The sequence below is a fragment of the Xiphophorus couchianus genome, chromosome 19, assembly GCF_001444195.1.
Source record: "Xiphophorus couchianus chromosome 19, X_couchianus-1.0, whole genome shotgun sequence".
In the NCBI taxonomy this organism is placed as follows: domain Eukaryota; kingdom Metazoa; phylum Chordata; class Actinopteri; order Cyprinodontiformes; family Poeciliidae; genus Xiphophorus; species Xiphophorus couchianus.
This window is the reverse complement of record NC_040246.1, coordinates 20,620,086-20,647,698: the sequence shown is the minus strand read 5'-3', so window position 1 is coordinate 20,647,698 and position 27,613 is coordinate 20,620,086. Positions and strand designations below refer to the sequence as shown.

Genomic DNA, 27,613 nt, shown 5'->3' with positions numbered 1-27,613 from the left:
CCTTGATTTAATCATCTGTTACATATTAAATCCTTTAAATAAACAACAACTTTAAGGAGGATTTTGTTGCGTGTTTTAGTTCTCAGCAGGCAGATCAGTTTTGTCTGGAAGCATTAATCAGCCCCAAAAGAATCAAAGCATTTGAGTTATAAAGTAACCTTCTGTTTCATCTAAACCCATTTGATTTCTTTTTAAACTTGACAATCAGAACCGACGCATCAAAAGTTTGGCTCTGCGGCAGAAAAACACCCAGAAAATGAACGACATAAAGGCATGGCTTTTAAAAATGAGTCTTTATGTATTTCTCTATGTGAAACAAATGGACTTCCTTACTACACAAACAGAAGCAGATAACTGTCAGAGACAGAGAGACCATGTCTGAGAAATAGGTACAGAACATGTAAAATACACATACTGGTATCATACAAGTGTAAGTTATTGCTTGTTTTTGCTATGTTGTTTTCTGGATTTCTACGATATTCAGACACGATATTCAGATCTCAACAGAAACGTTACAACAGTGACAGTATTAACGGTATTATTGAGCTATTTAAGTTCCCCAGAAGTAAATGAAACATTCAAACCGAGTCAATGTCGAACAACAACACCAAGACAGTTGGTTTTGATCGAGCATCTTCAAGATACATGTGGTTTTTTTTGTTGTTTTCCTTTTTAACGTTTTTTTTCTCCCCATTACAACAAAGCCAAGGAAAAGCTGTAACAAACTGCACACTGAGAGGTCAGCCTCAGCAAGAAAAGAAACAAAACACTTGGCATATGTACATAAATATATATCTTCTTCTCAACTGTGACCAAAGTGCACCAGTTTAAATCTCCATGATTACAGAATAAAAAATAAAAAGAAATGCGTTTCCTCATGCTCTGCTGCTGCGTTTTCTTTTAAACCATCAAAATGTATCGGCTCCAGTAAAACGTTCACTCTGTCAGAGAGCCGTTTCTCAGAGACACAGACGCTTAAAACAAACATAAACACAGAGTAGATATATTTTTTTAAATTCCATCTGCTGCGCTGTCCTGCTTTCCGCCAAACCTCAGGTGAACATGCATCCCAGCAGCTCGCTCCTATAGATCCAAAAGGCCTAAAGGGTTCACTGGAGTGTTTCACTCACTGCAATATAATGTGCTGGTGAAAAAGGCTGACCAGGTGCTGAGCTTGAGATAAAAGCTTTGCCTCAAATAAAGAAGAAACTCACACTTGCATACACACAGACATATCTTTTTCTTAATGCTTTGCAGCCAAACAAATAGATTTAAAGCTGCCAAATGACGTAAGATTCAGACACCTGTTACAAGCAGTTAATCATGTTTCTTCATCTGGTTAAACAAGCAGGTGAGAAAATGCAAAGAAACACTAAGAATTCATTTGCGAATAAATGCTTTGGTCGGTTCATTTCATGTTTTTTCTTTTCTCCCCCGCATCAGTCGGCCGCAAAAAGAACCAGAGAAACCATTTTGACATATTTACAGCACGTTTCAATTCACAGAGAGAGAAATTCTCAGTGCAAAACAAGCAGTTTGTCAGAAAACCTGACAAACTGCTGAAAGCAAATGAAAGGTGATGTGAAAATACAATTTTAAAAAAGAGAGACAAATATCACAAACTCTTTTAAGAGGGATGAACTGTTTTCCAATCCATCAAGTTTTAGCAAAACTCGCCGCCAACACCAATTCCCTGCCATCACGAACAATAGCAAAAAAGCTTCGGCTTCTCGTCTCCAGAAGTAACTAGGCATGCAAAAATCGTTGGGTTATCAAATACATAGTATGCATACACATCTAGTTAGCAAAAAACACCTTTCAAAAAAAAAGAAGACAAAAGAAGAAGCAGAAATTAAGAAAGTCAAACAACCAGCGCATCTTTGTTAGTCACGTATGGCGCTTCGTGCGGTGTGTGACGTTAAATAGGTTTCATTTTCTTCGTATGACTTGTTAGTATTTGTGTTTCAGTACATATTTTTCATAACAGAGTATATACATGCAGAGAAGAGCGACAGCATCACACACTCGGTCCTGATGCAAGACAGCAGATCTGAAAAAGAAAGTCTAATATATCTTGAAAGGAAAAACAAAATGTCTGGGGTGATCGTTGTACAAATGAAGGGAAGAGGTGAGGGACGAGCAGCAATGACAGCTGGGAGTGATACGTGACAGGTGCCTGTGTTCGGACAGGTACGTTTGCCCCCCCCCCTTGTTGCTGAAAACTGAGGGGGTGGGGGGTTTGGTGGGTGGGAGGCCAAGCCGCCGCTGCCCACGCTGTCCGCAGAATGTGATGAGTGTTTGTGTGTCATCCATTCCCTTCCGGCCGCCTCATTCCATCGCCGCGCTCCTCCAAAAACACCGTCGTTCGAAGCAATGTTTTTGTTTTTAGCTTGTAGTTGAACTGAAATGAGGGGCGTCGACGCTCTCTGTGAGTGCAGAGACGAGAGAGAGAGAGAGGAGGGAGGGGGGGCAGGTGTGTCACGGGCTTTTTAAAGGGTGCGGACGCCGCGCCGCAGTCGGGAGGCCGAGGAGGCGGGGTCGGGGCGGAGGTTCCCCCACCGTCCCCCCGTTTAGTTGAAGACGGCGGGGGGCCCGTCGGGACGTCTGGTCTGGACGATCTGCTGCTTCGGCCGCACCGCCTCGTCCTCCTCCGTCTCACTCTCGCACACGTGGACGACCACGCTGGGGGTGGACTCTGTCCCCGCGTGGAGCTCGTACTTTTCACCTGGAGGGGAAATAAGAAGACAATCAATCAATCCATGAAGCTCATTTATATGGCACATTTCAGCAACAAGGCAACTTCAAGTGCTTTACATCATAAAAAGACAAGAATAATGAAATATTCTAATATTTAAACATTTTTTATTAATTGATTAATCAATAAATCTGACGATTAATTGTCATAATATTTGATTAATCGGAAAAAAATGGCACATTGACTGCAAAAACACGAAATCTTACCAAGCATTTTTAATCTAGTTTCTAATGCAAATATCTTAATACACTTGAAATATGAGAAAAAAAAAATTCATCAACCATGTTGCAAGTAAATAACTCCATAAGACATGGAAAAATGTTTTGTTAAAATAATCTGTCAGTGGAACTAGTACTTTTTCATCAATCTTTAGAAATTATTTACTTAAATTAAGCTAATATATCTTGCAGAAAAGTTACTGGTAAATTAGTTTCGTATCATTTCAAGTGTACTTAGATATTTGAACTAGAAATTAGTTGGTAAGATTTTGTGTTTTTGCAAGGTTTTGCAGATTTTTGATTTAACCACTTAAGACATTTTTTATATGTTAGAATACATTATGGATGCAAATATTTATTTTTCAAAATAAGAAAATAAACATTTAAATAAACACTCTGTAAAAAGAAATCTTCTTAAGCACCTTTTCCTGCCTAGTTATTAATCAGTTATTTCACAAATTAATCAACACATAAGCCATACATTATATTAATGTTATATTGAGCAAAAATTGAACTGATTTACTTGTTTATTTGCATTTTGACAGCATTTCTAATATCTTATAAAATAATCTTGAGTGGTTCAATGAAAAATGTACAGAATGTGACAATTTTTAAACGTGATTAATCCTCAGAATAATTAATTACCTAAATAATCAGTGGGACACCTAATATATATCTAGAACTACAATGGGATGGTTTAGATCAAAGCATATCCAGAATGTCCCAGTCAAAGCCCAGACCTAAATCCAATCTAGAATCTGCTGCAAGACTTAAAAATTAATCTGAGAGAAAGTGATATTTTCATTTTGCAAAGAAGAACGAGCAATTTTTTTTAGTTTTTTCAATTTGAAAGAATTTTTTTTTGAAAACCGTGCATCATTTCCTTCCTGCTTTACAATTATTCACTTAATTGTGTTAGTCTGTTGGAAACATGGAGAGATTTGTTTCTGCACATGTAAAACCAGGTGAGATGAGAGTGACTACCTTAGCAGGGAACTGCATGTACCAGTCAAATTGAACATCAATTCAAGATTAAACAAAAAGCTCCTTCCAAAAATAATCCAGATGAATTCAGATTGAAAACACACACTTAGATTGTATCTCGGTTGCCATGTAGATGAGATCAGACAGCTGGCAGGCGGAGGGAAATGTGTGTTGCGGTGCCAAACACAGAGATGGAGGCGAACGGAGTGCTGCAGTTAGTGCAGGCGGCCGACAGAGGGAGCCAGCGAGCTGCGCTGCGCCTTGATCTGATTTCAGACGCCAGGATTTGAGGCGAGAAACAAAGCCATTTTCTGATGCCTCGTGTTCCTATGGCAACGGCAGAAAGTGGCCTTCTGAACTAGACTCGCTGTCTGTGGAAGTGTTTGTTTGAGATAATGTAGTTTTTCTTTTTTTTTTTTTTTTTTTTTGACGGAGATAATAAAAAGTATTCAGCTGAAAGCAGATTTGGAAATGTGTTTTTCACTTCACACAGCTGCTGCAAACCTGATGAAAATCTGCAAAACAGTAAGTGTTTTCAATACAAATGTGCGCAAATCTATGCCAATATTCTTCTAATGTAAAAAAAAATGCAATTGCTGCATTTGCATTAAATAAATAAAATTAAAATCACATGTGAAGCAATTTTTTACATGATAAGTCATTAAAAATCTTGGCAGATTTTAACATTTACATGAAATATATTCACATTTCGGCCATTAGTACAAACGTCGGTGTCTTATTCACACTTTATGCTTGTCTGCGGTGTTTTGAGAAAAGTGTAGTTAGCGATTTTGAAGAAGAGTTTTTGATTCAATATGTTCGAATGACGCTGACGTTTTTCTGAACTGTGCAATGCTGTGAGACTGTCCAAAATAAAACAACAAAAAACACAAACCATCCTCCTCCTACAACATCCTGTCGTGTTCTTCGTCATTTTCGCCAGTAGTAACATCCGTTTGTTGATCATGTGACTCGTGTGATGTCAAAAGATCATCGATTCCGATAAAACCACCTCATGCTAGAGCAAAAACTTTTTATAGAAAAACGTGTGCTTTTTCGAAATTATTGTTTCCAATTAAGCAAATTTATTTTCGCTCAGTTTGCACATTTTTAATAGAAACACAGTTAATGATGGCAAGACGTTGTGCTGCAGAGCTGCTCTATGATGCCCTGTTTTTGATCTCACATTACTACTGCAGCACATGCAAGTCTGCAAGATCAAACTTTAGCAGAAAACTGGGAACCAACTCATTGCTGCATAAGCTTTGCAATCCTCTGCCTCATTAAACACTCCACTGTAAGCTTTCTGTGTTACTTTTGCACCCTGTCAGCAGTCTCATGCATACAGATGGTTAATAATCACTGCAGAAACCAGGCTTGGTGCAAAACGTAGCAGCAGTAGACTTATGAGCTCAAAAAGCTTTCAGATTTTTACAAGAAACCATTAAAGGAAGTTTTTATAACGACAACGCATTCAAACCAGCTTATTAAAGAAACAGATTTATGACAACCTTTAAAAGAGAATATTAGCTTTGAGGAAATTAATCACAAAGGCTTGAAAACGTATCAGCAGGATTTTACATGATAGACCAAAACAAAAATATTGCATAAATGTGAAGTGGAAGAGAAACTGTACAGGGTTTCCAACATGTTAAACCCCCCAAAAGAAAGAAATAATCTGCAAAAGTGAGTCAATTTATATTTCCTCTTTCCTCTGATTACTTTAAATAAAATCCAGTACAGCAAATTGACTTAAAGGCAACCTTTACAACCAAAAAAGCCTTTTTTACCCTCAATTCAGCTAAACAAAACTTGCTTAGAGTCACGAATGTAACACAACTTTTCCACGACAAAAGGAAACGTACAATTTCTGAGAAATATCTACCATAAAATCACAATTTAACTACTATTTTTATGCTTAAAAAATAAAGGAAATCAAAAACACTTCTGCAAAAATAAAATTGATGCATTTTCTTCTATGAAACGTTTATATCTTTAGAAAATATCGTCTAAAAAAACAGTTTTCAACGTAATGACAAGAAATATTACTTATGCTTTAAGTGTCATTCTGTTCTGGAAATTTAATGTATCCGATATAAAAAAACAGATAAAAGATACATTTTTTATTTGATCTGTTAGGCACATTTAAGTGTATCTTAAGTGTATCTATAAATTTATATTAATGATGTTTGAAAACCCTGCAGTGCAAAAACACAAACTTTTAAAAGTAGTTTTTAGTCAAATGTTTTAGTACAGTTGAAATAAGAGAAAACTAACTAACAAGTATTTTTTCAGCAAGAAATATTATGTAAGCAAATAATTCCTTAATATTTAAAAACAGACTTAATTCCAGTGGCATTTAATTTATAATGTCTTGTTAAGAGTGAAATAATCTGCAAATGAAGCCAAAACTTTTCCACCAATATTAAGGAATTATTTACTTAAAAAAACCTCCCATTTCTTGCTGAAAAAATACTTGCAAGTTAGTTTTCTTATTTTAAGTGTACTAAGATATTTGACTAGAAACTAAACAGAAATACTTGGTAAGATTTGTTATTTTGCACTGCAGTATTATGGCTACTTTCTCGTAATTAAACATAAATTTGTGTGACTTTTCCTAATACTTTGCTGTACAATTCACAGAAAGGGTGCTTGGAATGAAAAACACTTTTTGAAAATATTTTCTGTTATTTGTAATTTCGGTTTTAGAAAAGAAAATGAAATGAAATGAAACTTTATTTCGAACATGATAGTAGTATAAAACCATGCACAAGGAACAAGGAATGCAAAAGACATATTTTTGTACCACAGTAATCTTAACCTGCTCAAAAAGGAGTAGGAAGAAGTAAGAAACTTATGAATTCTTAAAGTTCCTAGAGTTCCTAAACTCATACAATATTTTCAGATGGACCCTCATTAATAAATCCAATAAAAAACAAAAATAAACTGGTTCATTAATTTTCCATTTTATCTGGGTTTACATATGTCTAAATATAAACATCCATACCCACACACTCATATGCGTTAGCTTCAATTTACATAAACACATTAGTGCTAACTCTCACCCATATTTCTACATCTTGTGAAAATGACCTCTTTATGTTTCCTTTTAAATTGTATTACATTTTGACTTTGTTTTAACTCCTCATTTAACTTGTTCCATCGCTTCACCCCATGAATTGAAATACAAAAGCTCCTTCTTGTTGTTTGTAAATTACGAATCCTTAAGTTTGAGTAACTCCTTAAGTTATTTCCCCCTTCTCTTTCAGAAAACATGTACTGTATGTGCTCAGGCAGCAGTTTATTAGATGTCAAGGAGAAAAAAATGAGAAAAAGCAATCAATTAAAATCCATAGGATCCGGTATGAAAAGCACGGGAGATTTTATTTTTAAGTCATATTGCCCAGCCCTAATTTCAATACTACTGCAAAAAACTAATTTCATCCTTTTATCAGAGTAAAACAATTAAAAAGCAGTACTGACCAGGTCCTAGCTTAGCCACAGCACACAGCAGGTCATAGTTGATGACGGGTGTGGCGTCTTCGCTCTGACTCCAGCCGACAGGCGGAGAGGCGGGTGGAGAGATCAGGAACTGTTTGACCGGCTGGGGAGGAGCCAGATACGACTTGTCGATGTCTTCATCGCCGTTCTGGATCTGTTGGACGGAAAACAAACACGTGATGCGTGTTGTTCCTCTACGGAAGAGGTGAGTGGCAGTAAAATCAGCAGGAAAACATATCAGGTTCGCAAAAAATAAAAGGAACAAAATAAGATCCATGAATCTGAGGAAGCTGTTGCACTTCCTGAGTTCTATATGTGCCATTTTCTAACAAAAAGCCACAGTTTGTGGCCTCTTATGTTTAATAGCAAGCTTGTTCCGATAAAGGGATTTTGGCATTTTGATAGCTTGCAATTGCTGTAATTACAATACCTACACGAGGCTTTTATCGGAGCTCTAAAATCCATAATCCTCTTACGTCAAAGTACAAGAAGGTGCTGGAGGGTCATAGTGGGTGAAGCTTTTTGGAAAAAACCAAAAAACGCCAATTTAACTCAAACTGACACGATGCAAAACTCTGAGAGGGGCTCAACCTGAACTGTCCTGCTACACTGCAAAAACACAAAATCTCAAGTATTCTAGGTCTAGTTTCTAACGCAAATATCTTAGCATACTTAAAATAAGGCAAACTAACTTGCAAGTAACATTTCAGCAATATATATGAGCTTGTTTTAAGCAAATAATTCCATAATATTGATTAAAAAAGTACTTGTTCCACTGGCAGATTATTTCACTTATAACAACCAATTTGTCCCATGTTATAAGTGAAATAATTAGGAGTAAGGGATCATTTACTTTAAACAAGCCTGTACATCTTGATGAAAAGTTATTTGCAGGTTAGTTTTGCCTCAAGCGAAGTAAGATATTTGCTTTAGAAACTTGGTAAGATTTTGTGTTTTTGTACTGTACTCCTATTTACATTTAGATGGAAGCTAAGTGGAACATAAGCAGAAACACGGGAGATAAATCACAGTAATGTAATGTAATGTATTCAGCAGCTCCCCTGGGCATTTCCTTCTCAGACTCTCACCTGAGCGAAGTAGAGTTTTAGCTTCTTGCCGTTGAACTCGGACTCGTGCAGCTCGATGCGGGCGCGGGCCGCCGCCTCGGGGGTGCTGAAGTTGATCCGGACTCTCCTGAAGCTTTTGAACAACTGGAAAGTGACCTGGTCATCGTAGATCCTGAAGAGCGCTTCAAACCTCTCCTGCAGAAAATCATATAATAAAAAAAAAACTATGAAATCTTGAACTTTGACCAAGCAACTCTGCTTTCCTGCCCATTTCGAGTGGCAAGGTAGATTATATTAGAGGAAATAGAGCATCTTTCTCAAAACATTACACAAATTTTGCTCAAAATAGTGATGCTGTTTGACATTAGAATGTCATTTTATTGTTCTGCTAATATAAAGCCACCTCTTAATGAAAATAATCTGCAGTTTACCATAAGCAATTCAAAGCTAAATGGCCATAATGTCCAAATTATCGCCCCGTTTTATGTACACCATCGTCTTTCTGGGGATCTAGTAATTATAATCTTTGTTTCACTCATTGCTTGACTATGATGCCTTTTTCTTTAAACGTCAAGTACTGATGGCTGAAGTGTTAACCATCAAAACGAACAAACTGAAGCATTTTGCACCCATTTCTGTGGCTTCTGGTCGGTGGTGAGCTTGCACTTCTATCAGACAAAGTTGCAACTTTTCTAAGCCGACATGTTAAAATAATTTCAAGAATCTTTTTACTTTATCCAAGAAAGTCGCTGTGAATTTAGTTGATTTGTAACTATTTGTTCATCTTGTTTATTGAGTATTTTATCAGTTATTTAAGCTGAATTTGATCTTTTAAGAAAAATACGGACACTTTGATATTCAATGTGATATTTCTCCTTTTAATCATCAGTCAACTGTTCCTCTTAATTTTAATACAATTGTTAAAAAGTCATGAGATTTTTTCATATTTTTTGATAAGCAGTGAGATTTGTTATTACTATTTTCTGACTAATCATCAGAGGAAAGACTAATTCAAATTTCACTTGCTTCAGTAAAGTTCTGACTTCTTTCCCTGCTCTTTTCCTTCTGCCTCAGGAATCAACCTTTAGTTTTTCTTTTTTGTAAAACTAATTTGTCTCCTTGGGCACCAATTTTCCCTCCCCAGCTGTGAACTCAATCAAGCAGCTCAGCAGGAGGGCAAAAAGGAAGAAAGCCACCAGGAGAGCTGATTTCTGAGTAATCAGTGGTGCTATTCGTTGTTTCCTTCTCGACCATCTCCCAGCCACTCCAGTAGCTCAGATTCAGTGGAAAACAAAAAGGTCGATGGGCAGGTTGCAAACTGGTAACAATCTGTTCACTGCCACAAAAACAGTGCTGATAATTTGCACTTTATGATTAGATAAACAATCATTTTGTGTTAAAATTTTTTGTCACTTGAAGGTTTCAGACCACAAGACAAATTGTAATATTAGAAAAAGATAAACATGTAAAAAAGAAGGTTTTTAAAATGATAATTCCAAATATTAATTGGAAACAAAGCTAGACAGGTCAACCACCCTGTCAAGTAAACTGGCATGGAGTTGTGAGATCTTTCCAGGTACACGCAGAAAAGGTGTATGAAGGCCTGAGAGAAATAAAGCAATCTAGTGGTTTACTTAAATAAATCATTTCAGTTTAATATGTATATCAATAATCAATATATAACTTTCAGAATTGTATTTCTAAATGTAATGTTGATCTGTAATGTGATTAATTATAATGAAGATGATTGATGACTTATAGTAAGAGAAAAATGTGATTAATTATAATATGTTGATCTGTAATGTGATTAATTATAAGGACTTAATGAATATCGAAGCCAAGATGATTTAAACAGATTCAATATGGTTTTAATGCGATGGTTAAAGGTTTGTAACAGATGATAAAGTGAGTTATAGCGAAGTCAGGAAAGATACAGTCTCATGATGAGTGAGGCCTCGCTGACAAGATGTCGCAAGCTGGGGAAGCAAGGGACTTTCGCAAGACTCAGTGAACAGGGTGGGGAACACCGGGGATTACACAATGAGCAGCAGATGTTCAGGAAGCCACAGGAGCTCGCCATACACACATATGGGAGTGGAAAAGCAGAAGTTCAAGAAAAAAAAATAGTAAACCGAGCTGCCCATACACACATATGGAGGAAAAAAGTATAAAACAGGACGGGAAAGAGGAAGTAACTGTTCTTTGTCTGCGGCACCGAAGTAGAGTTGACACGAAGAAGCAGATCGAGGAGACAGCAGCAGACCACACCCTGGAGCTACGGGAAAAGCTGAAGCTTCGTGCCGCCAAAGGGAGACAAGTTCCAATCATCCAACCCGGGTTCCTGATTCGATCGTCGGTCTTGCCTCAACCCAAACATTGCAACAGACTTGGAGAAAAGACAAAGGTTCCGGAGGGATGAAGAGTCGGGTTTTCAAAGCAATTGAACCCTCTCTACTTTGCTTCTATTCTAAAGAGGATTTTTCCACATAAAGGACAAAGATTCAGACCAAGGTTTTCGGACGTTCCTGTTGCTAAAGATCCACCTCCAACTGGGTATGAGTTGAACTTGCTTCCTAAAAAGCTATCTCAGAATCTGCGACATAGGTTAGGGAAAAGAGACAGTAGGGTATGATTGTACATGTTGATCTTATTACACTGCTCTTGAATTATATACAATTGATTATTGATTTGTATGTCACATATCCCTGCTTAAGCTTGCTTAATAAATTCATACTCTGAAATTCTAATGAGGTTGGTGGACATTGGAATTAATTGAGTCATTTACTCATTTTTCAGTTCTTTTAATAAAGGTAAAACTAATGTACAGGGTTCTAGTAAAGAGGAGGCTTCATAATTTCCTTTGGTGAGAGTAAAATAATGACCCAGGGACTTACATCCGAGTCACTAAATTTAATCTAGTCGGTTCCAAGAGCTAGTTATATTTTAGAAAGCGAGCTACCGTTAACAGAAGTGGTTATTGGAATTATGCAGCTGTGAGGGCTACTCGGCTGATTGTTCCTTAACTTAAAAGGGTCGTAGCTTCTGGATTGAAGGTAGTTAGAGCTAGACGAATCGCTTTCGACACCAGTTTGAATAGATTATCTCTTATAGATCTCGTTTAGGGTAATACCCAGGTCTTAGAGATTTTCCGGACCTGTTAGATAGAGAACTGGTCAGTAGTCAGCCCCGGAGGGTTGTGATGAAGTGGGCGGGGCTAGCTATTGTAGGATAACGGACAACCCCCAATGTGAAGATGCAATCATCCTCCCCTGGTTAAAAAAATTAATTATCTGAGTTCATTTTTTTAACTACACCCACCCCTGATTACTGCCAAATTGGTAAAAATCAAGAAATAACCTAACCTTAACCTGTCTGATAACAGGATGTAGGCTAAAAGATTTCAAAAGAAACACATTGCGCTCAACAAAAGAAATTCAAAAACATTTAGATTATTGATATCTTTCATTGTCTAAAGGGCTATGAAGCTCAGCAAACCACCTTATAGTCCGGTAGATTCAGTTCGATTTGGTAGCATTTACTACATTTTCAGCTGTGTGGTCCGTTCACACTGCACTGTGTAAAATGACCCAAACCGTTTGAAAAACCTGTTTCCCTCCTCACCTGTGGGGGCGCTGCATTAAGAACCACCAATGGAAACAACACAAAAACCTCTGAAGAAGACACTGAGCGCAGCTTCCTTCTTCACAAAATGTAAACAAAAATGGAGTAGCTTCAGATTTTAGTGGTTGAAGGATTTCTCTTTCCCCTGCTAGCTCAATGCTAGCATGTTTGTTTTGGTTGAATTTACCCAGAATGCCTAGCGCTGCAGTCCGCTTCCTACTTTTGCAGCGGTCCACTTGGTGAACCAAGACTGAGGTTTTCTGTGGACCAGAGTTTGCTTTTTCAGTCTTCATCAGAGTTTGATCGCACATTCACACCTCCCCAAACGAACCGGACTTTTCAGGGAAAAACTAATTATAGTTTGATTAAAATGGACTAAACAGGGCAGGTCTATGAATGCACCTCTAGAGGGCATCAACAACCCACCAAGAAGCTCACATAAAACGCTGGGCTTTGACCAATTTATGATGCTGCTGCCATAAATAAAGTTCTGGCTGGATATTTGACCAATCATTTTGTCAGAATGGGTAAAATGCATTTAAAATTTTGTATTTTTGCACACTGTTTACATGATCAGTATAAGGCTGAGGTTAGAGATTTTCACTTTTATTCCACCAAATATTGTAACCTTTTCTGCCCATCGTCATGGCGAAACAGTTTAATCTCCGACTCATCTCACCATGAAACTTTTCTCTTCACAAACAGCAGCTTAGGACTCAGAAAACAAACTTTCCTGAAGTCCCACATGAAATGAAAGCCACATGTTTACAATTTGAGGCATTAGTGTTAATTGGTGTCCACTGCTCTTCATTCAGCTGCTAACTCTGTTACTGCATGGCGGATCTCAACTGAAAGATATTCTATTTTTGCCAAATGTTGACAGAACTTAAAATCCTCGCTCTTTTAAACCTTTTCAATCAGCGCTGGGCACGGTTCTTTCTTCTGGCTTAAGATTATGTATGTTTGTGTGAAACCTGGCAAATCTCTATCAAAATGGATTCAAGAAATATTGTTTTTTTACACATACACACATAAAAAAAGACCTCTGACCAGAACTGTAACTGAAGTGCATTTAAACACAGTGAGTCTGACAGCTTTCTCTCTTAAAGGACTTCACATCATCAATGTCTCTGACGCACTGCGTGGTAGATGATTCGGCAGACTGAAGCAGAACTACGACACAGTTTGTTGTTCACCGCGGTCAAATAATCAGGATCAGATCAGAAATATGCACAGGCCCTTTTCCTTTAGCTCCCTTTCCTTCCCTTATTGCTTTTGTCAGTTTTTCTCCCCTTGTAAGAACATCTGATCCTCCCTTTTCAATGCAGCTGGCTGTATTTCAGAGCAGACCTGACCTCCATCATGCTTCATGCCATTTTTAGGCAGATTTCTGGTGAGTGCTGGAGTTAAGAAAAGGGGTCAAGTCAGGAAAAATGTGAAACATTTCCTGCCTTAAGGGTAATCAGGAGAGATTGGAAACAACTTTGAAATAACAAAGGCCAGAAAATTGTGATCAACAAGATTTGAATTGTATTTGCCTACATCTTTTATTCCGTCCATTCATTATTTGTGTTAATTCATTTGAAAACTTGCAAGATTTTAGTTCAGTCTTTTAAAAAAAATTAAAAGCTGCAAGATGTTCAATAAACAAGAAAAGTTCTATTATAATTATTATTGGGTTTGAGATTGGACCTTAAACTCCTGCAAGTTAAGGTTACCCAGTAGGCCTGTTTCAATAAGCAATAAATCAATTAATTACATGAGAAATTAAAATGAGCTTAAAAATTTTCATTTGCATGATTTATTGTTTTTCTTCTTTCTCTCTTTCTACCAAAAACTGGATGATAAAAGTCTTCAGTCAGGTGTTTTGGTCTCAACTAAACCTTTTTTTGAAGGACAATTTTGTTTACAGAGACTTCATAATTAATTTCTTTTTGTTTTGTTTATTTATTTTGGATATTTAAAATGTCTTCCAGTTCCAGTGCTAAATGTTCATTAGAAATTACAGTTTATTGATCTTTGAGAATGAGTTCTTGCATTATTATTACCATTACATTATATAACATTGTCTCAAAACAATATTATCATTTATCGCAATAACGTCTGGGACAATTTATTGTCCAGCAAAATTTGTTTTTGTGACAGGATGAGGAATTTAACTAAATATTGGTAAGGATGAATGTATGTATTTGAAATTTATTATAGTTCCTGCTGTATGATCATTCCACCTCAGCTCAAATGCATCATTAAAACTCTCATATTTGTGTTTGTAAACAAGACTTACTACAAAACTACCAGCTTTCTTCTCAGCTCTACAAAAACAACAGAATTCACAAAGTTTCAGATCAGTAATGGCACCTTTTTATATAGATACAGTATGTCAACAAACAAATTATCTGACCTGACAAAAACAAGCTGCCAAAGTCTATTAGAATAAAGTGAAGATGTTGCAGAGGTAGGGGATTATTTTGAGCACAAACATGCAAACGTTGCAAGACTTTGTCTTACATTTCAGAGCAATGAAGTATTGTTTTCAGGCCCATCCTCCTCCCTGCGATACAATCATGGTTTTCTTGAGAATGACAACACGGCGCTTGTTTGGCCTTTCAACAGAGCCCACTTAACCCCTTATTTAAGCTGTGAATTTTCCATGAGCCATGCCAGCTACTATGACTCACATGTCAGACGCCATGAGTAAAACCTGTAAGGTTTACAGTCACCCACGCAGGCGCTGCGCCGTGGCTACTTCCTTAAGCTAAATTGGTGTTTTGGCAAGAGCGGAGATGTGGGAAAGCTCAGAGATCGAGTTGCATAAAAACACGCTGCGCTGATGTTTGATAAACCCACCACGACTGTTTGGTGCGTAACAAGTGAGCATGCTGATCACTAATTTATGGGCTCTTTATGAGCGAACATCCTGAATTCATCCTGAAGAGGGAAGCGAGAGGCAACGGCGAACAGGAGAGGGGTGTTGAGTTACGCTTGGCCCGCTCATCTGCCGTCACAACAACCTGCGCTGTTCGTGCGAGTACATGTGAAACAGCAACAAAGTTTGGGATGAATAATATTTGGACAAAAATATTTGTTATAGAATTGTTGGATATTGAAAGGTTCCACAATTTCTTCCCTGTCCCGTCTTGCCCAAAACGGCCCGATTCCAATCTTTCCACCTCCAAAAAATCTGATCTGTGCTACTTCCATATGTGGCACGAATTCAGATACGTACAGAGAAATTGTACTCAACTAAAAGTAGTGCTACTTCAACATATTTTTACTCATGTAAAAGTAAAAAGTAGCCAAGAAAAACTCAAGTAAGAGTAAAATGTATTCGGTACTCAAGTACTGATTAACTGATCAAATGATCAATCATTTAAAAATGACATAATCAGATGGGTCAAAATATAAAGTTAAGAGGAAATTTGGGGTTAATTCATATAAGTAACAAAAAATAACAAAATCGAGCAAGAAAAAAAAAATTTCCAAATAAATATCCTTCAATAAAAAACTGCAGGTGTGTGTCTGGTGAACTTTTGGTTAAAACATGTTTGTTTTTCATTCAATGGGCAGAAAATCCAGAAATTTTACTCAAGTAAAAGTAGAAAAACTTTATAATAAAATTACTCAAGCAAAAGTAAAAAGTACAGCATAGTAAAAATACTCCAAAAAGTACTTCTTTTTCACAAAAGTAACTCAAGAGAATGTAATTAGTGTCTAGAATTTGCCCTGTAAATTCTAGACACTAACAGGTACCATAGAATTGCACAAAAATCCGTGAGGGACGACGGAGTCCCTGCTTGAAATTCCGTGAAAGAGGTGTATGGAGCCTCGTGCTGGAAGCCCATTGAAAGGCAGTTTTCATCGTTTTAAACTGTGTGATTGTGAGCGTGAGTGGGAATAAAAATAGCAACAGGTATTTTGTTCCATATAACACAGTAGGAGTGTAACCGGTAAACCTTCTATGGATCCAAACTCGACTAAAAACCCACCTGTTTAGGATTGTATTTGAAACGTAATCAGTTACAAATTTATTGATGGAACTTGACTTAATGCCGTGTTTTAATTGTTGATTCCATGTTGCTTTGTGTTTCTGTGTTTGATATGATGTAAAGCACTTCGAAATGCCTTGCTGCTGAAATGTGCTATACACATAAAATTTGATTTGAAATTTTAATTGAGTAAATATAACTAGTTGGATACGTATCCCATAGTTTTCAAAGTGATCTCAACAAAAACAATGGCTGAAAATTATGATTTTTAATTTATGAAAGAAGTATAAATCACATCACAACTACACATCCAAACAGATTCTCTACAGGACTTGCAGTCAATAAGAATCTGTTGCTATTATTAGTTGTGCTTTCTTTTTATTTATTCATTGGCTTGTTATGAACTTGTGACGATACTGTCGGCTCTTATTGCTGAATAAACTTTAAAATTAATTCATAAATGACTCCATCCATTACTACTTTTGTAAACAATGTGCTGCTGTACAACATCTATGTTTGTTTTCTGAGCAAGCGGGTCGCTTTGGGGTCGTAAACAGTTCACAGTTCAAAGTTCATATCTGATTTTGGTCGGCTTTAATTAGTAGCCTGAACCTCCATGCCAAAATATAAAACAAACAAACAAAAAAACTCTAACATTTCAGCAAAACTCATTCAGAATTGAGCATCAAGACATGCTGTGTGAAAATTGCCAAGTCACTAAAATCTTGCGGGGAAACAAAAGTCTCTCCTGTTGACCCAACGTTATTGCAAGTGAAATATATTAGCTACCAAATATTGCTATTTATATTTGCAGTATTGTACACATAGGTATTGTAACGATGATTCCGTCTTAATATAAAGTAATTTTAAGAATATTCATTTAAAGAACAATGATAGTTTACAACATTTTTACATAAAATAATCTGAGAAGAGCAGTGTAAAATTGTTTTCAGCCTCCCTGAGCAAATATTCTGCAGAACCAGCTCACATCGCAGTTCCAGATGGATCTAAAGAGTTTGTTTTCCAGTGTTAAAAAAGTAGATGCATTTTAAGATTAATCAAGGAAAATATCATGAGAAAATGAGTCTGTTTTGTTCACAGCTTTTGCTTATGCAACAAGAGAAACTTTACACATTCAGGATGGGAGAGGAAGGGAAGGAGGCGTGGAGTCGCGGCTCTCATGTTTCTCCCAGTTTGGCTTAATTAAAGTGGAAACTGTGGTCATCATTACTGACCACAGGGTTCAATAAGTTACCATTACGCAACACACAGGGTGTGCCTTCTTCTTCCTACCTGAGCACTGTTACAAAATGAGTCAGGCTGAAGCAATGTGCAACATGTTATTTTTGTCGTAATGAACAAAATTACTCAATTGAGACTCAAATTCAAAGTCAGACCCCTTGACAATCTTAATTCAAATCACCGGCAGATTATTAGAAAGAGCAGAGAAGAGCTTCTTTCCCTCATATTTCTCGTCCCATTGCCCTTTGGAGCGACAGACAAACTTCTGACCTTTTTACAAATCAACAACTGAAATTTGGCCTTCTCCCACTAGATTAAAAACATTTGATAATTTGCCAGAGGAATGATTCCTACATGCTTTAAAATGAGTAAATAAAAGAACTCTTGCTTATTTTTGCTCACTTAGTGTTACTGTTGGTTTGGGTAGGGGTTGCTATTTGTAATATTTCATGACTAAACAAGAATATGAACCAGAATAAATGGAAATGTAGAGTAAGAAAACGTCCAGATGGTTAAACTATACATGGAACATGAGGATTTTATGAATATTTACCTCCATAATTAATCAAAAATACTAAGAGAAGTGAAGTCTTATGCAAATGTTTAAGCACACAAGTGTTTAGCTGTAACAAAATGGAACAAATGGAAGTAGAAAGTTATTTCTATGTATAAAAAATGAATGAGGAGGCCAAATACCCAGACAATAATCTTATTAATATGTTCTCAAATCAATTTAAATAAAATATTATGCATTTTTATGACAGTTTGGCTTTTTTTTCTTTAAGTAAAACCAGAATAACAGGCTAGCTAGTCAGGCTATCTGCTCAGGTAGTGGTTCTGGTTTAACTTCCAAACCAAGACTGCTTAAGTTTTGAAACATTTCCAAAACATTTTCCAAACAGCCAGTGAACCAATATGCAGCAGCAGGTGGGGGAGGGGCAGCTCTGCTTTACTGTATTCGCCTTGCAATTCAAGAAAGTCCAGGATTTTTTCTTTTTATGGCATTAAGAAGACTTCAGACAACAGAAACAGCAAACTGGATAAACTTAAGAGATTTAAAAAAAATCTGAAGCAAACTAGGGCAGCAAATGGCCGGCATGCTGAGATTAACCCCGGTGAACCGCAGCCACCGGTCTCTTTGGTGATGAGGCAGTTTTGTTCCTGCCTCATCACCGGGAAAAGCTGTCATCACAGTCGCTACATGGCTGTGGGCATGACTCACAGCGTAGCAAGCATGGAGCCGGCTGCTGCTGCTTTATCGGGTAATGTCAACACGGTTCGTTCAGAGGGGAGTTTGGTGGCAGAACAGTAAACGGCAGGGATTGGCCGGATCGAGCTGACAGAGACAAAACTGAGACATGAAAAACTTTCCACTCTGCTGATGCTCGCAGTGATGTAGCTTCTCAAAATACACCTTATCTGGATGTCTTAATATTAAACAACAACAAATCTATCTCCAGTTTTTCAACATGTATTAGTTTTAATAATCAAATAATTTGTTTACTGCACTGGACAAATAACACAAGATAGTTTAAGATCTCCATTTGGAGGAACATATACACAGTGTATATGTACATATACATATTATATAAAATAAGGTAAAACAAAACTACAAATGATGAACCCCATTCATTCATCTGAATGGGGTTCCTCAGAGCTCTACTCTTGAGTCACTGTTATTTATTATTTATAAGATTATGGAATATTATAACATCTCTTACCATCTCTTGGCAATGTATTTGTTTATAATTACTATAATTAATGTTTCTTATGATTATTTTTCTGATTCATTTCTTATTTTTCAATGTAGTTGTTTCACTTTTGACCCTTCATTTCTGTTGAAATGAGGGTGAATTACAATGATACCACTGCCTTCTAATAAATTAGGAATTCATTGTTATGCGGTTACAAATACAGTCACTTTCTCCGTCTTTTTGAAGGTATAATTACGTTTTATTAAGGTGCAAAGACCACCGACTGCAGACTTTTAGATCCCTGTTGCTGTAATGCAGTAAACACAACAGTAAATGTACTCTAATCTACACAAACTGTGTTCACTAGAGTCTCTGATAAGCTCTCAGGTTCTACTGTTGTGTTTTTCAGCTTGTTGGTCTTTTGTTTCAAGTATCTCCTCTATGTGGATCATTTGAGTCACATTCATTAAAATTCAACCCACAAAAGAAAACAAACTGCAGTGAAATTAAAAACCTTTTAGAGTTGTAATGAGGGTTACCAGCTAAAGTTCTACATAATGACAACTAGCTATTCCCTTAGCTAGTTGTAATTATCAATTTACAATTCTCTATTTTTGTCAATTCACCTGTTTAAACCAGGATCCTGAACTACACCATTCTGAGCTCAACACAATTTGATTAACTGAGCCCAGCTGAGATGTAAAGGTTTATTCTTTTCTCTCTTTTTCCCCCTGTAAATTATTCTGCGCTAAAGTCAAGCACGTGTCTTTATCTCAATTTAATCCAGACCCTCACCACTGGATAGGATTTGGGTGAAAATCACAAAAACTAGGTCGCCAAGTAACAATACTATACCAAAATAGACTCTGCTGGAATTATTAAGAAATTAATTTCTTAACAATTTGGAGCCTCGTGTTTAATTACTGATCTCCTTAAAAAGGGAGGAACGGTAACTAAACTGGTGGGAGCACAAGGGAGGCAGACTGTTGAGGCGGTAAAATATCTCGCAGTTTTCTCGCTGCAATCTCTTCCTTATCACATTTTGAGATTTTTCCATGACTGTTAAAAGTTAAAAGCGAATTTTCCATTGGAGTAAGCAACGACTGACCGTCTGCATTCTGCTGAAACGCAGCCAAACGTTTCCAACAACAACAAAGCATGAGGGTGTTTCCAGCACTTGATTTTCGGACTCCAATGGTTTTTACCAACCTGTAGAACAGCAACAATAATCGAATTTTAATATAATTAACACCCACCGTTAAAATGCAACAAAAACAAAACTATCTTCCCTGTTTTTAAAGACGTTTACGTTATAGCTATAATTATATCTCTAATTGTTAAATTTGGTGAAAGTTCAGTAATTTACATATTAAACTGACATTTTTTTTAGTAAATATAGCAGTCACAACAAAACCCAATATAATAAAAAAAATACAATAAATAATATATATAAAATAAGGTAAAAACTAGAATCACTAGAATCAACACAACAAATAAAATGCCCTTCATAACTGGTAATTTTAATAATTATAATTTTATTTGACTAACTTTAGAATAAAATAAATCTATATAAATAAAAAATCATTAAAAAATGAAGGTTTTATTCACATGGTTAAGATAGTTTTAAAATATCTTCTGCACAGAATTTGGCTCTCCACTTATATTAAATAAAAAAAACAAGCTTCTAAGAAATGCTAACTTGCTAGCCCAACATAATTAAAAATACAGTAATATAATATACGCATTATATAAAATAAGTTAAAACAAAACTACAACCAACAGAACAAATATTTAAGATAAATTATCATATTAATTCTTCTTTGAAGGTTATAATATATTTTTAATCTTACGACATCTACATTGCACAGTGTAGCTCTCCGAAAAATAAATTAATATACCATAACTACAAAAAATAAAAAATGTATTCAGAATTATTCAAAAATTTCACATTATCTGTTCAAGAAAATCTAGCTCTCCGCCTATGTTGAATTTTTAATACAAATTTTAATTTACTCCTCTAAGCAATGCAAACCTGCTAGAATAAACTGTAAATGATTGATACCTGCATCCCTGGCTTACTATTTAGAAATAAATACAAACTCTGGGAATGGCAAAACAACAAAAAAACGTTTGTCTGCCTCTAAACAGTGCAGGTGTTATTACAGTGGAATCAATACCTTGAATAAGGAGCTGTATCGACAGGGGGCCGACACGCCGGCGCTGCTGCCATTCCCTTCAGGCCTTTGTGTCCACATTAGGGAGCTTGAAATCAGTTTATGGTATTTGGGGACACATTAATCCTCTTAGCACCAATTTGGTCATTATGGATTTTATTGAGGCAGGAGCTTTTCCTCCTCTGCAGCACTTAGGCGTGGGCCTGAACGGACACATGCTCGCAAACCTTCTCCTTTGACACTCTTAACATACAAGTATGAAAACAGGCTCCCACGCAGACCCATGCACTTTAGAGGGACTCTAATGCAAAGTGTTACACAACATCACATAACGAGGCAAGAGCATGCCACAGGAACAGGTTTCACCCAAGAACACAGGGATACATACTGCCTAATCTCCTCCTTTTTAAGAAGTTTCTGCCTGATTGCTGGGTTAGGGTTAGGGTTAGGGTGAAACTGTTGCCGGCAAGTTACCTGGCAACCAGCTGTTGCTAGGTAACCAAGGAAGTTGATTCCACCAAACTTAGCTAAAGCCTTTTCTTTGCCTAAGAAAATATAATATAAAAAAAATACAATAAATAATATATATAAAATAAGATAAAAACTCAAATAAAATGTTTACTATAAATATTAAGCACTTCATAACTGATCATTTTAATAATTATCATGTTATTTTACTAAATTTAGGATTGCTAAAACCTTTTCTTTGCCTAAGAAAAGGCTGTAGCTAAGCCTTTTGCTGTGTGGTTCTAGATCATAGTTCAGTATTGAATATTCTATCACATATAGCATATATTGTTATTGATTTATTGTCCAGCCCTAATCGATCATGATTGATCAAGAGAAAACTGATTGATTTATTGATGGATCCCTACTTAAAATTGCATTAGTGATCTTTAGTTTACAGTTTGCTTCATTACAAACATATTTGTGCAGAGTAAGACCAATAAACTCCAGTTACGAAATTTCCTCCTTCCCCATTTTTGTTGAGTTAAAAGCAGAACTCTACCTTCCATTGCAAGACCTTCTAGAGTTGTCTGATTACGGCGCAGGCCTTTTTGTCACATGGTAACCGGACCCCCCATCCAGGAGACGGTCCTTTTGTTCTACGTCACCATAACGGACGCGGATCCAACCCTTTATCTGACACATGAGTCCCAGCGCTTCTCTAGGGTTTCAGGTCCAACATGAACTCCCCCTCTCCACCTGCCCGGCGGCCGGACCGAGAGGAGAGGGCACACCTGAGCCTCCGAGCTCAGAGTCAGGATCGCTCAACCCTGCCAAGACCCAGATCTGGTTTCCTTCCAGCGCCGAACACGACACCGGCAATCGTCTGGGCACATCGGCTCTATCCTGCTAAACGCCAAACAGCCGGTCAGGGTCCGACAAAATACAGTTTTAAAGGCTGGTTTGAAATTTTATTAACATTTAAAAAGGCTTTATGATTAATTGATGTACATCAGTTAATCATACATCGACTGCCAGTAGTAATTTTACTGCACATTAAATTGTTCCAGAAGTTATTGCAATAAACGATGATGTTGTTTTGCATTATTATATTTTTGAGGAATATAATAATGCAAAATCCCAAATATCAATAAAACTTTAAATTCTGGAACTGGAAGACATTTTAAATATATAAAATAAATAAACAAAAACAACAGAAACGACAATTGAAATGAATTATGAAGTCCTTCAAAAAGGTTTAGTTGAGAACAAAGCACCAGACTGAAGACTTTTATGATACAGTTTTAGGAAGAAAGAGAGAAAAGAGAAAAATGATAAGTATTGCAACTGGAAGTTATTGAGCTCATTTTAATTTATCGTGCGATTAATTGATTTATTGCGACAGTCCTAACAGCCAGTAATATGACTTTAAAATGCCAGACTGTAACATGGTAAACAATTTGAAATCTGTTTTACTCTTATCGTAAATTTTTATTCTCTTTTTGGTTTCTTTTGGCCTCTGGTTTTCGTTGCAGCTGGAAGGATTTCTGGTTTCCTTTTATTTTTTTTTACTTCTGTACAGCAGTCGATGCGTAACCGTGGCAACAAGATTTTGTTTTTAAAACTGGGAGCGGCTGATTAGAATCTAAAAAGCTCAATTAATAGCTGAAGTTTTAAAGCCAGAGGAGTTGAATTGGACACTTTAAGGATGCAGACGGTCAGATGGAGATTTAAAAAGGAGCAGCAAAAGCAAATGACGTGGATTAGCTGTCATCCAGGACATGTTAGCTGTTAGCAGGTCATACAGCAACAGTGTCTTCAGTCAGAGGCCTCTGAACTCCAAAACTGACTGCTACTGGAGATTTTTTCTGTTCACAGCATCACTCTTGCAAGATAATTTACTGATATGAGTTACAACTATCCTGAATGGAAAATTAATTTCCATTTAGGATAAATTAAGTATTTTTGAATTTGAATTAAATATAATTTCAATTGGATCTTGCTTGTCTTAGCTGATACTGATTTCTGGTTTTCTTTAATAAAGTCTAAATCCGATTTCAATCGACAATACTGGTTTGATCAGATTTTTGCTAACACGTCATTGTGCGTCATGATGTTGATATGTTTATCTGCTGAAAATGGACAGACTTCTTAGCTTTGATGGGTTCCATTAAAAGGATAAAACATTATTATAACTCAAATAGAGCAACTATCAAAGGACGGTTACCGTCATCTTATATAAAGCTGCACAGATGGAAAATAGCATCAAAAATGTCAGCAGAAATCCCTTCTGTTTGACTGAACAAACAGCACACAAGTCAATAAATGACTCCTTCTGTGTCTGAAGTGACATCATTACAGCCAGACATATGAAAGAAGACACAGACAGACAGGTTGCAGGACAAACAGAGAGTGACCCGAGTCGACGGAAATTTTCTCCAGAGTCTTCAGTGAAGAGTTGTTTGTGTGTATGTGTTGGGGTGTGTGTGCGTGTGTTTGCTGACAGAGACGTTTCTCGGCCTGTAAGTCCGCTGACTCACTGTTGTGGTTGAGGTGTGTGTGTGTGTGTGTGTGTGTGTGTGTGTGTGTGTGGAGCGTGTGACTGCATCTGTGTTACTACAAAACTTCAGTTTGTGGGAGCTGAAAATGGCCGTCCTGCTTATGCTTGCAGTGGTTTTATGGTGGAAACAGGGAGAATTATAAATAAATTATTTGTCAGTAATGGACCCAAAACCTTGCAAATATGGAATGTAAATCAATAAATGGATCTAAAGCAGGGGTCAGCAACTTTTTGCAATTCAAAGAACCTCAAAGTAGACAAATTTAATAAACATGCACTAAATTAAATGTTTTATTTTGAAGATTAAAGATGTTAAATTAAATTTATCACTATTTGGAACCGTTTTCTAACTTTCAAAAGAAAAAAGATATATATTTTGTGAGTCCTTTCCATAAATATGCAAAACAACCTCCACTAAATATATAAAGCACATAAAGAAGTCAATTATTTACTAAAAGTTCTTTGTATTATTGCTATGCTTCATTTGCATAATTTGCATAGAAATGCAGAGAAAAGCTAAAACTACTTTATTTTCTTTATAATTAAAAACATTTCATTGGGTTTTTTTAGAGCCACACTCTAAGATATGCAAGTCTGCCCTAAAAAATTTGAAAATCATAAAAGTTAATTTGCTACAGCAATATAATTCAAAAAGTAACCATAATTTAGATTAATTTACTATTTAAATCATTTATTTTTCTGTTAAAATGATTTTACAGCAGAAATATATTGTTATGGCCTACACAACATGCGGAAGGCTGCTTGTCTTCGAAACCTTCCAGAAGGATGGGAAGCTACATTTGCAAAAAGGATTGCTGTCCACAAAGTGCTAAACATATGAATGGAAAGTTGAGTGGAGGGAAGAAATACACCAACAAAAATTCAAGAGCCCTAAAAGGGTTGTGAGGCAGAGGCAAAGCCAAGAGTCCAGTCTTGAGGCACAAGGTGCAGACTGCAGAGGAAGTCAGAGCTGCAAGAGCCGCCGCAGACAGACGTATCCATGACAACGAGGGCTACAACTGTCATTTTATTTGTATTAATCTACCTTTTCATGATACGTTAATTTATTGAGATGACGTCAGATTTAACCGTAACCATAACGACATGCATGTGGCCTGTGCTCCGTCACAGATCCACCGCCTGCCAACATGCAGTGACCTTCACAGTTTGTCCTGCGCCGTCATCTGCTGATGCCAGCACATTTTCCAGGTAACATTAGTGTTGTGACAAACATGACGGCCTCCGTCGTCAGCTCCCGTCTCACTCAACACGACAACAAACTGAGCCGCCGCTATGACTTCCCTAAAGCAGAAAGAACAAAGCTCTTCTGACTGGTGCCACCAGCTCTGGGGTTACTGCATAAAAACAACCTGTTCAGTCCAGAACCGCTCCGTTCGGCTCGTTGATGATATAAACAGCAGGGACTGAGCCAAGCCGCTTCACCGGTGTCAAAACAATGGCTCCACAGAACCGTGGCCACTCACAAGGCATCTCTGCTAATTTTAAACTCGGCTATTTGCTTTCCTTCCATTCAAGAAACAAACGCCTAATCTTTCCCTGGAAGATCTAAATATAGCAGCAAACCTCAGACCGGCTCTGATTGTCCATCCTCAGCCATCACATTAATAAACACAGGAGCAGAGCTGATTAATCGAATTAATTGCGATGAATCAACTAATTAACTAATTTAGTAACTGATTAATCGTTAACTGGAGTATACGGACTCCAAAAAGGCCAATTTGCTGAAAAAGCATAGCAGTAGCAGTAATTAAGCCAAAACTGTACAGCTTTAGCTTCACCCGGTACAAATTAGTCAAAAGTCTGATTAGTCTTAGTTAGGGCTGTTGCAATAAATCAATTAATCACATGATAAATTAAAACCAAGTCAATAATTTCCATTTGCGGGATTTACTGTTTTTATTGTTTTTCCCTTCCTACCAAAAACTAGACGGTAAAAGTCTTCAGTCTGGTGTTTTGCTCTCAGCTAGCTTCTTTTTTGGTGGAAAATTTTGTTAACAAAGACTTCATAATTCATTTTATTTATTGTTTCTGTTTTGTTTATATTTTTTGGATATTTAAAATGCCTCCCAGCTGCAGTGTTAAATATCCATTAGAATCATTTCATTATTATGCATTGCATCATTATATCAATTAAAAATAGTTTCAAAACAAAAATAACTTCTGGGACAATTCATCGTCCAGCATAAATTTGCTGTAACAGGCCTAGTTTTAGTTGAAAACTAATCTACTAAGCACATTTTGCTGTCCAATTAATCAGATTAAACAGATTAGCCCATTACTATATTCATGTTAAGTAGAAAGAGCTGAGTTTCCACATGTTGATGCTAGAAGTATATTCTTCTTTTGCTTCAAATAAGTATTCACTAAAAATGTTTTCTATTAAAGCATTTTAGGCATTAGAAGTGTTTGTTTTCATATTTAAAAGTAGAGTTGAATTATTTGTTTATTTGCATCGTTTAATGAATTTAAATGAAAAAAATCTGCAGAATCTTTCCATTTTGTTTTCCAATTAGTCGATTATTCATCAAAAATAATCGATATTTATTAATAATTGTTAGTTGCAGCCCTAAAAGGAGCCTCAGATGGGGTGAGATCATGAGAAAATACAGCAGGTTGACAGCGAGGTGAGCTCAAACCGACGTCCCAATGTGCGCCGTTTTAATCTGTCCTCTTCCAAAGATCTCTCCATCGCCAACTATGTGCCAGAAACCAGGATTAGTGGTGTTCTTTACGCCTTTTAGAAAGTCAGCCCTCTGTCTGCTCTTTTAATTGTCCACAGGCTTCTACTTTTTGGGCTAAATCTGGAACAGGTGGATGAACAGGAGGGTTTAGTGACGATAATAGACACTGAAACTTGAGTTAACTTCATTTTTCTTTAATTCTCTCTCTCCTCTCAGGCCAATCCTGACTACAATGACTCAGATCGGTCTTAAAAAAGAAAAAAAACGCGCACGCTGTCCCACTGGTGCCTTTCGCATCAGCCGCTCTGAAGTGGACTGGGGCAGTAATGAGAGTTGGGAACGAACGCAGCAGCTGCCGGGCTCAACGGGAGAACGCACAGTGAGTGGTCAGCACCCGTTGTTTGTGCGCTCCAGATATTTTCACTCCCATCAAACAACAAGCTCGTGACATCCTGAACAGAAGGAGCGAATGTGTCAAACTAGAGAAGCACACGCAGCTGCCAGAAAAATGACAAACAAGGCGGCCGAGGTCTGAATTTGAATCGGAGCACTGACGTAATCTACAGCGAGTAATAAGTTGCATTAAAAAGCTATAAAGTGGAATGTTGCAGAAGTTAAAACATTCACATAGGGTCAGCTTTACCTGCAGCTGCTTCTCTAAT

At 36.9% G+C, this 27,613-nt stretch overlaps 1 protein-coding gene across 3 annotated transcripts in view; it reads right to left on the bottom strand.

The window, feature by feature from the left end:
- Positions 1 to 274: 274 nt before the first annotated feature.
- rcan3 (regulator of calcineurin 3) overlaps positions 275 to 27,613 on the bottom strand; it is a 47,376-nt gene continuing 20,037 nt past the window's right edge. For all 3 annotated transcript variants that reach the window (XM_028000486.1, XM_028000487.1, XM_028000488.1), the window contains 3 exons: positions 8,547 to 8,720; positions 7,441 to 7,612; positions 275 to 2,725 (listed from right to left, as the gene is read on the bottom strand). In XM_028000486.1, coding sequence (XP_027856287.1) covers positions 2,571 to 2,725; positions 7,441 to 7,612; positions 8,547 to 8,720 — 501 coding nt within the window. In that variant the 3' untranslated portion in view covers positions 275 to 2,570. The remainder of the gene's footprint in view (positions 2,726 to 7,440; positions 7,613 to 8,546; positions 8,721 to 27,613) is intronic.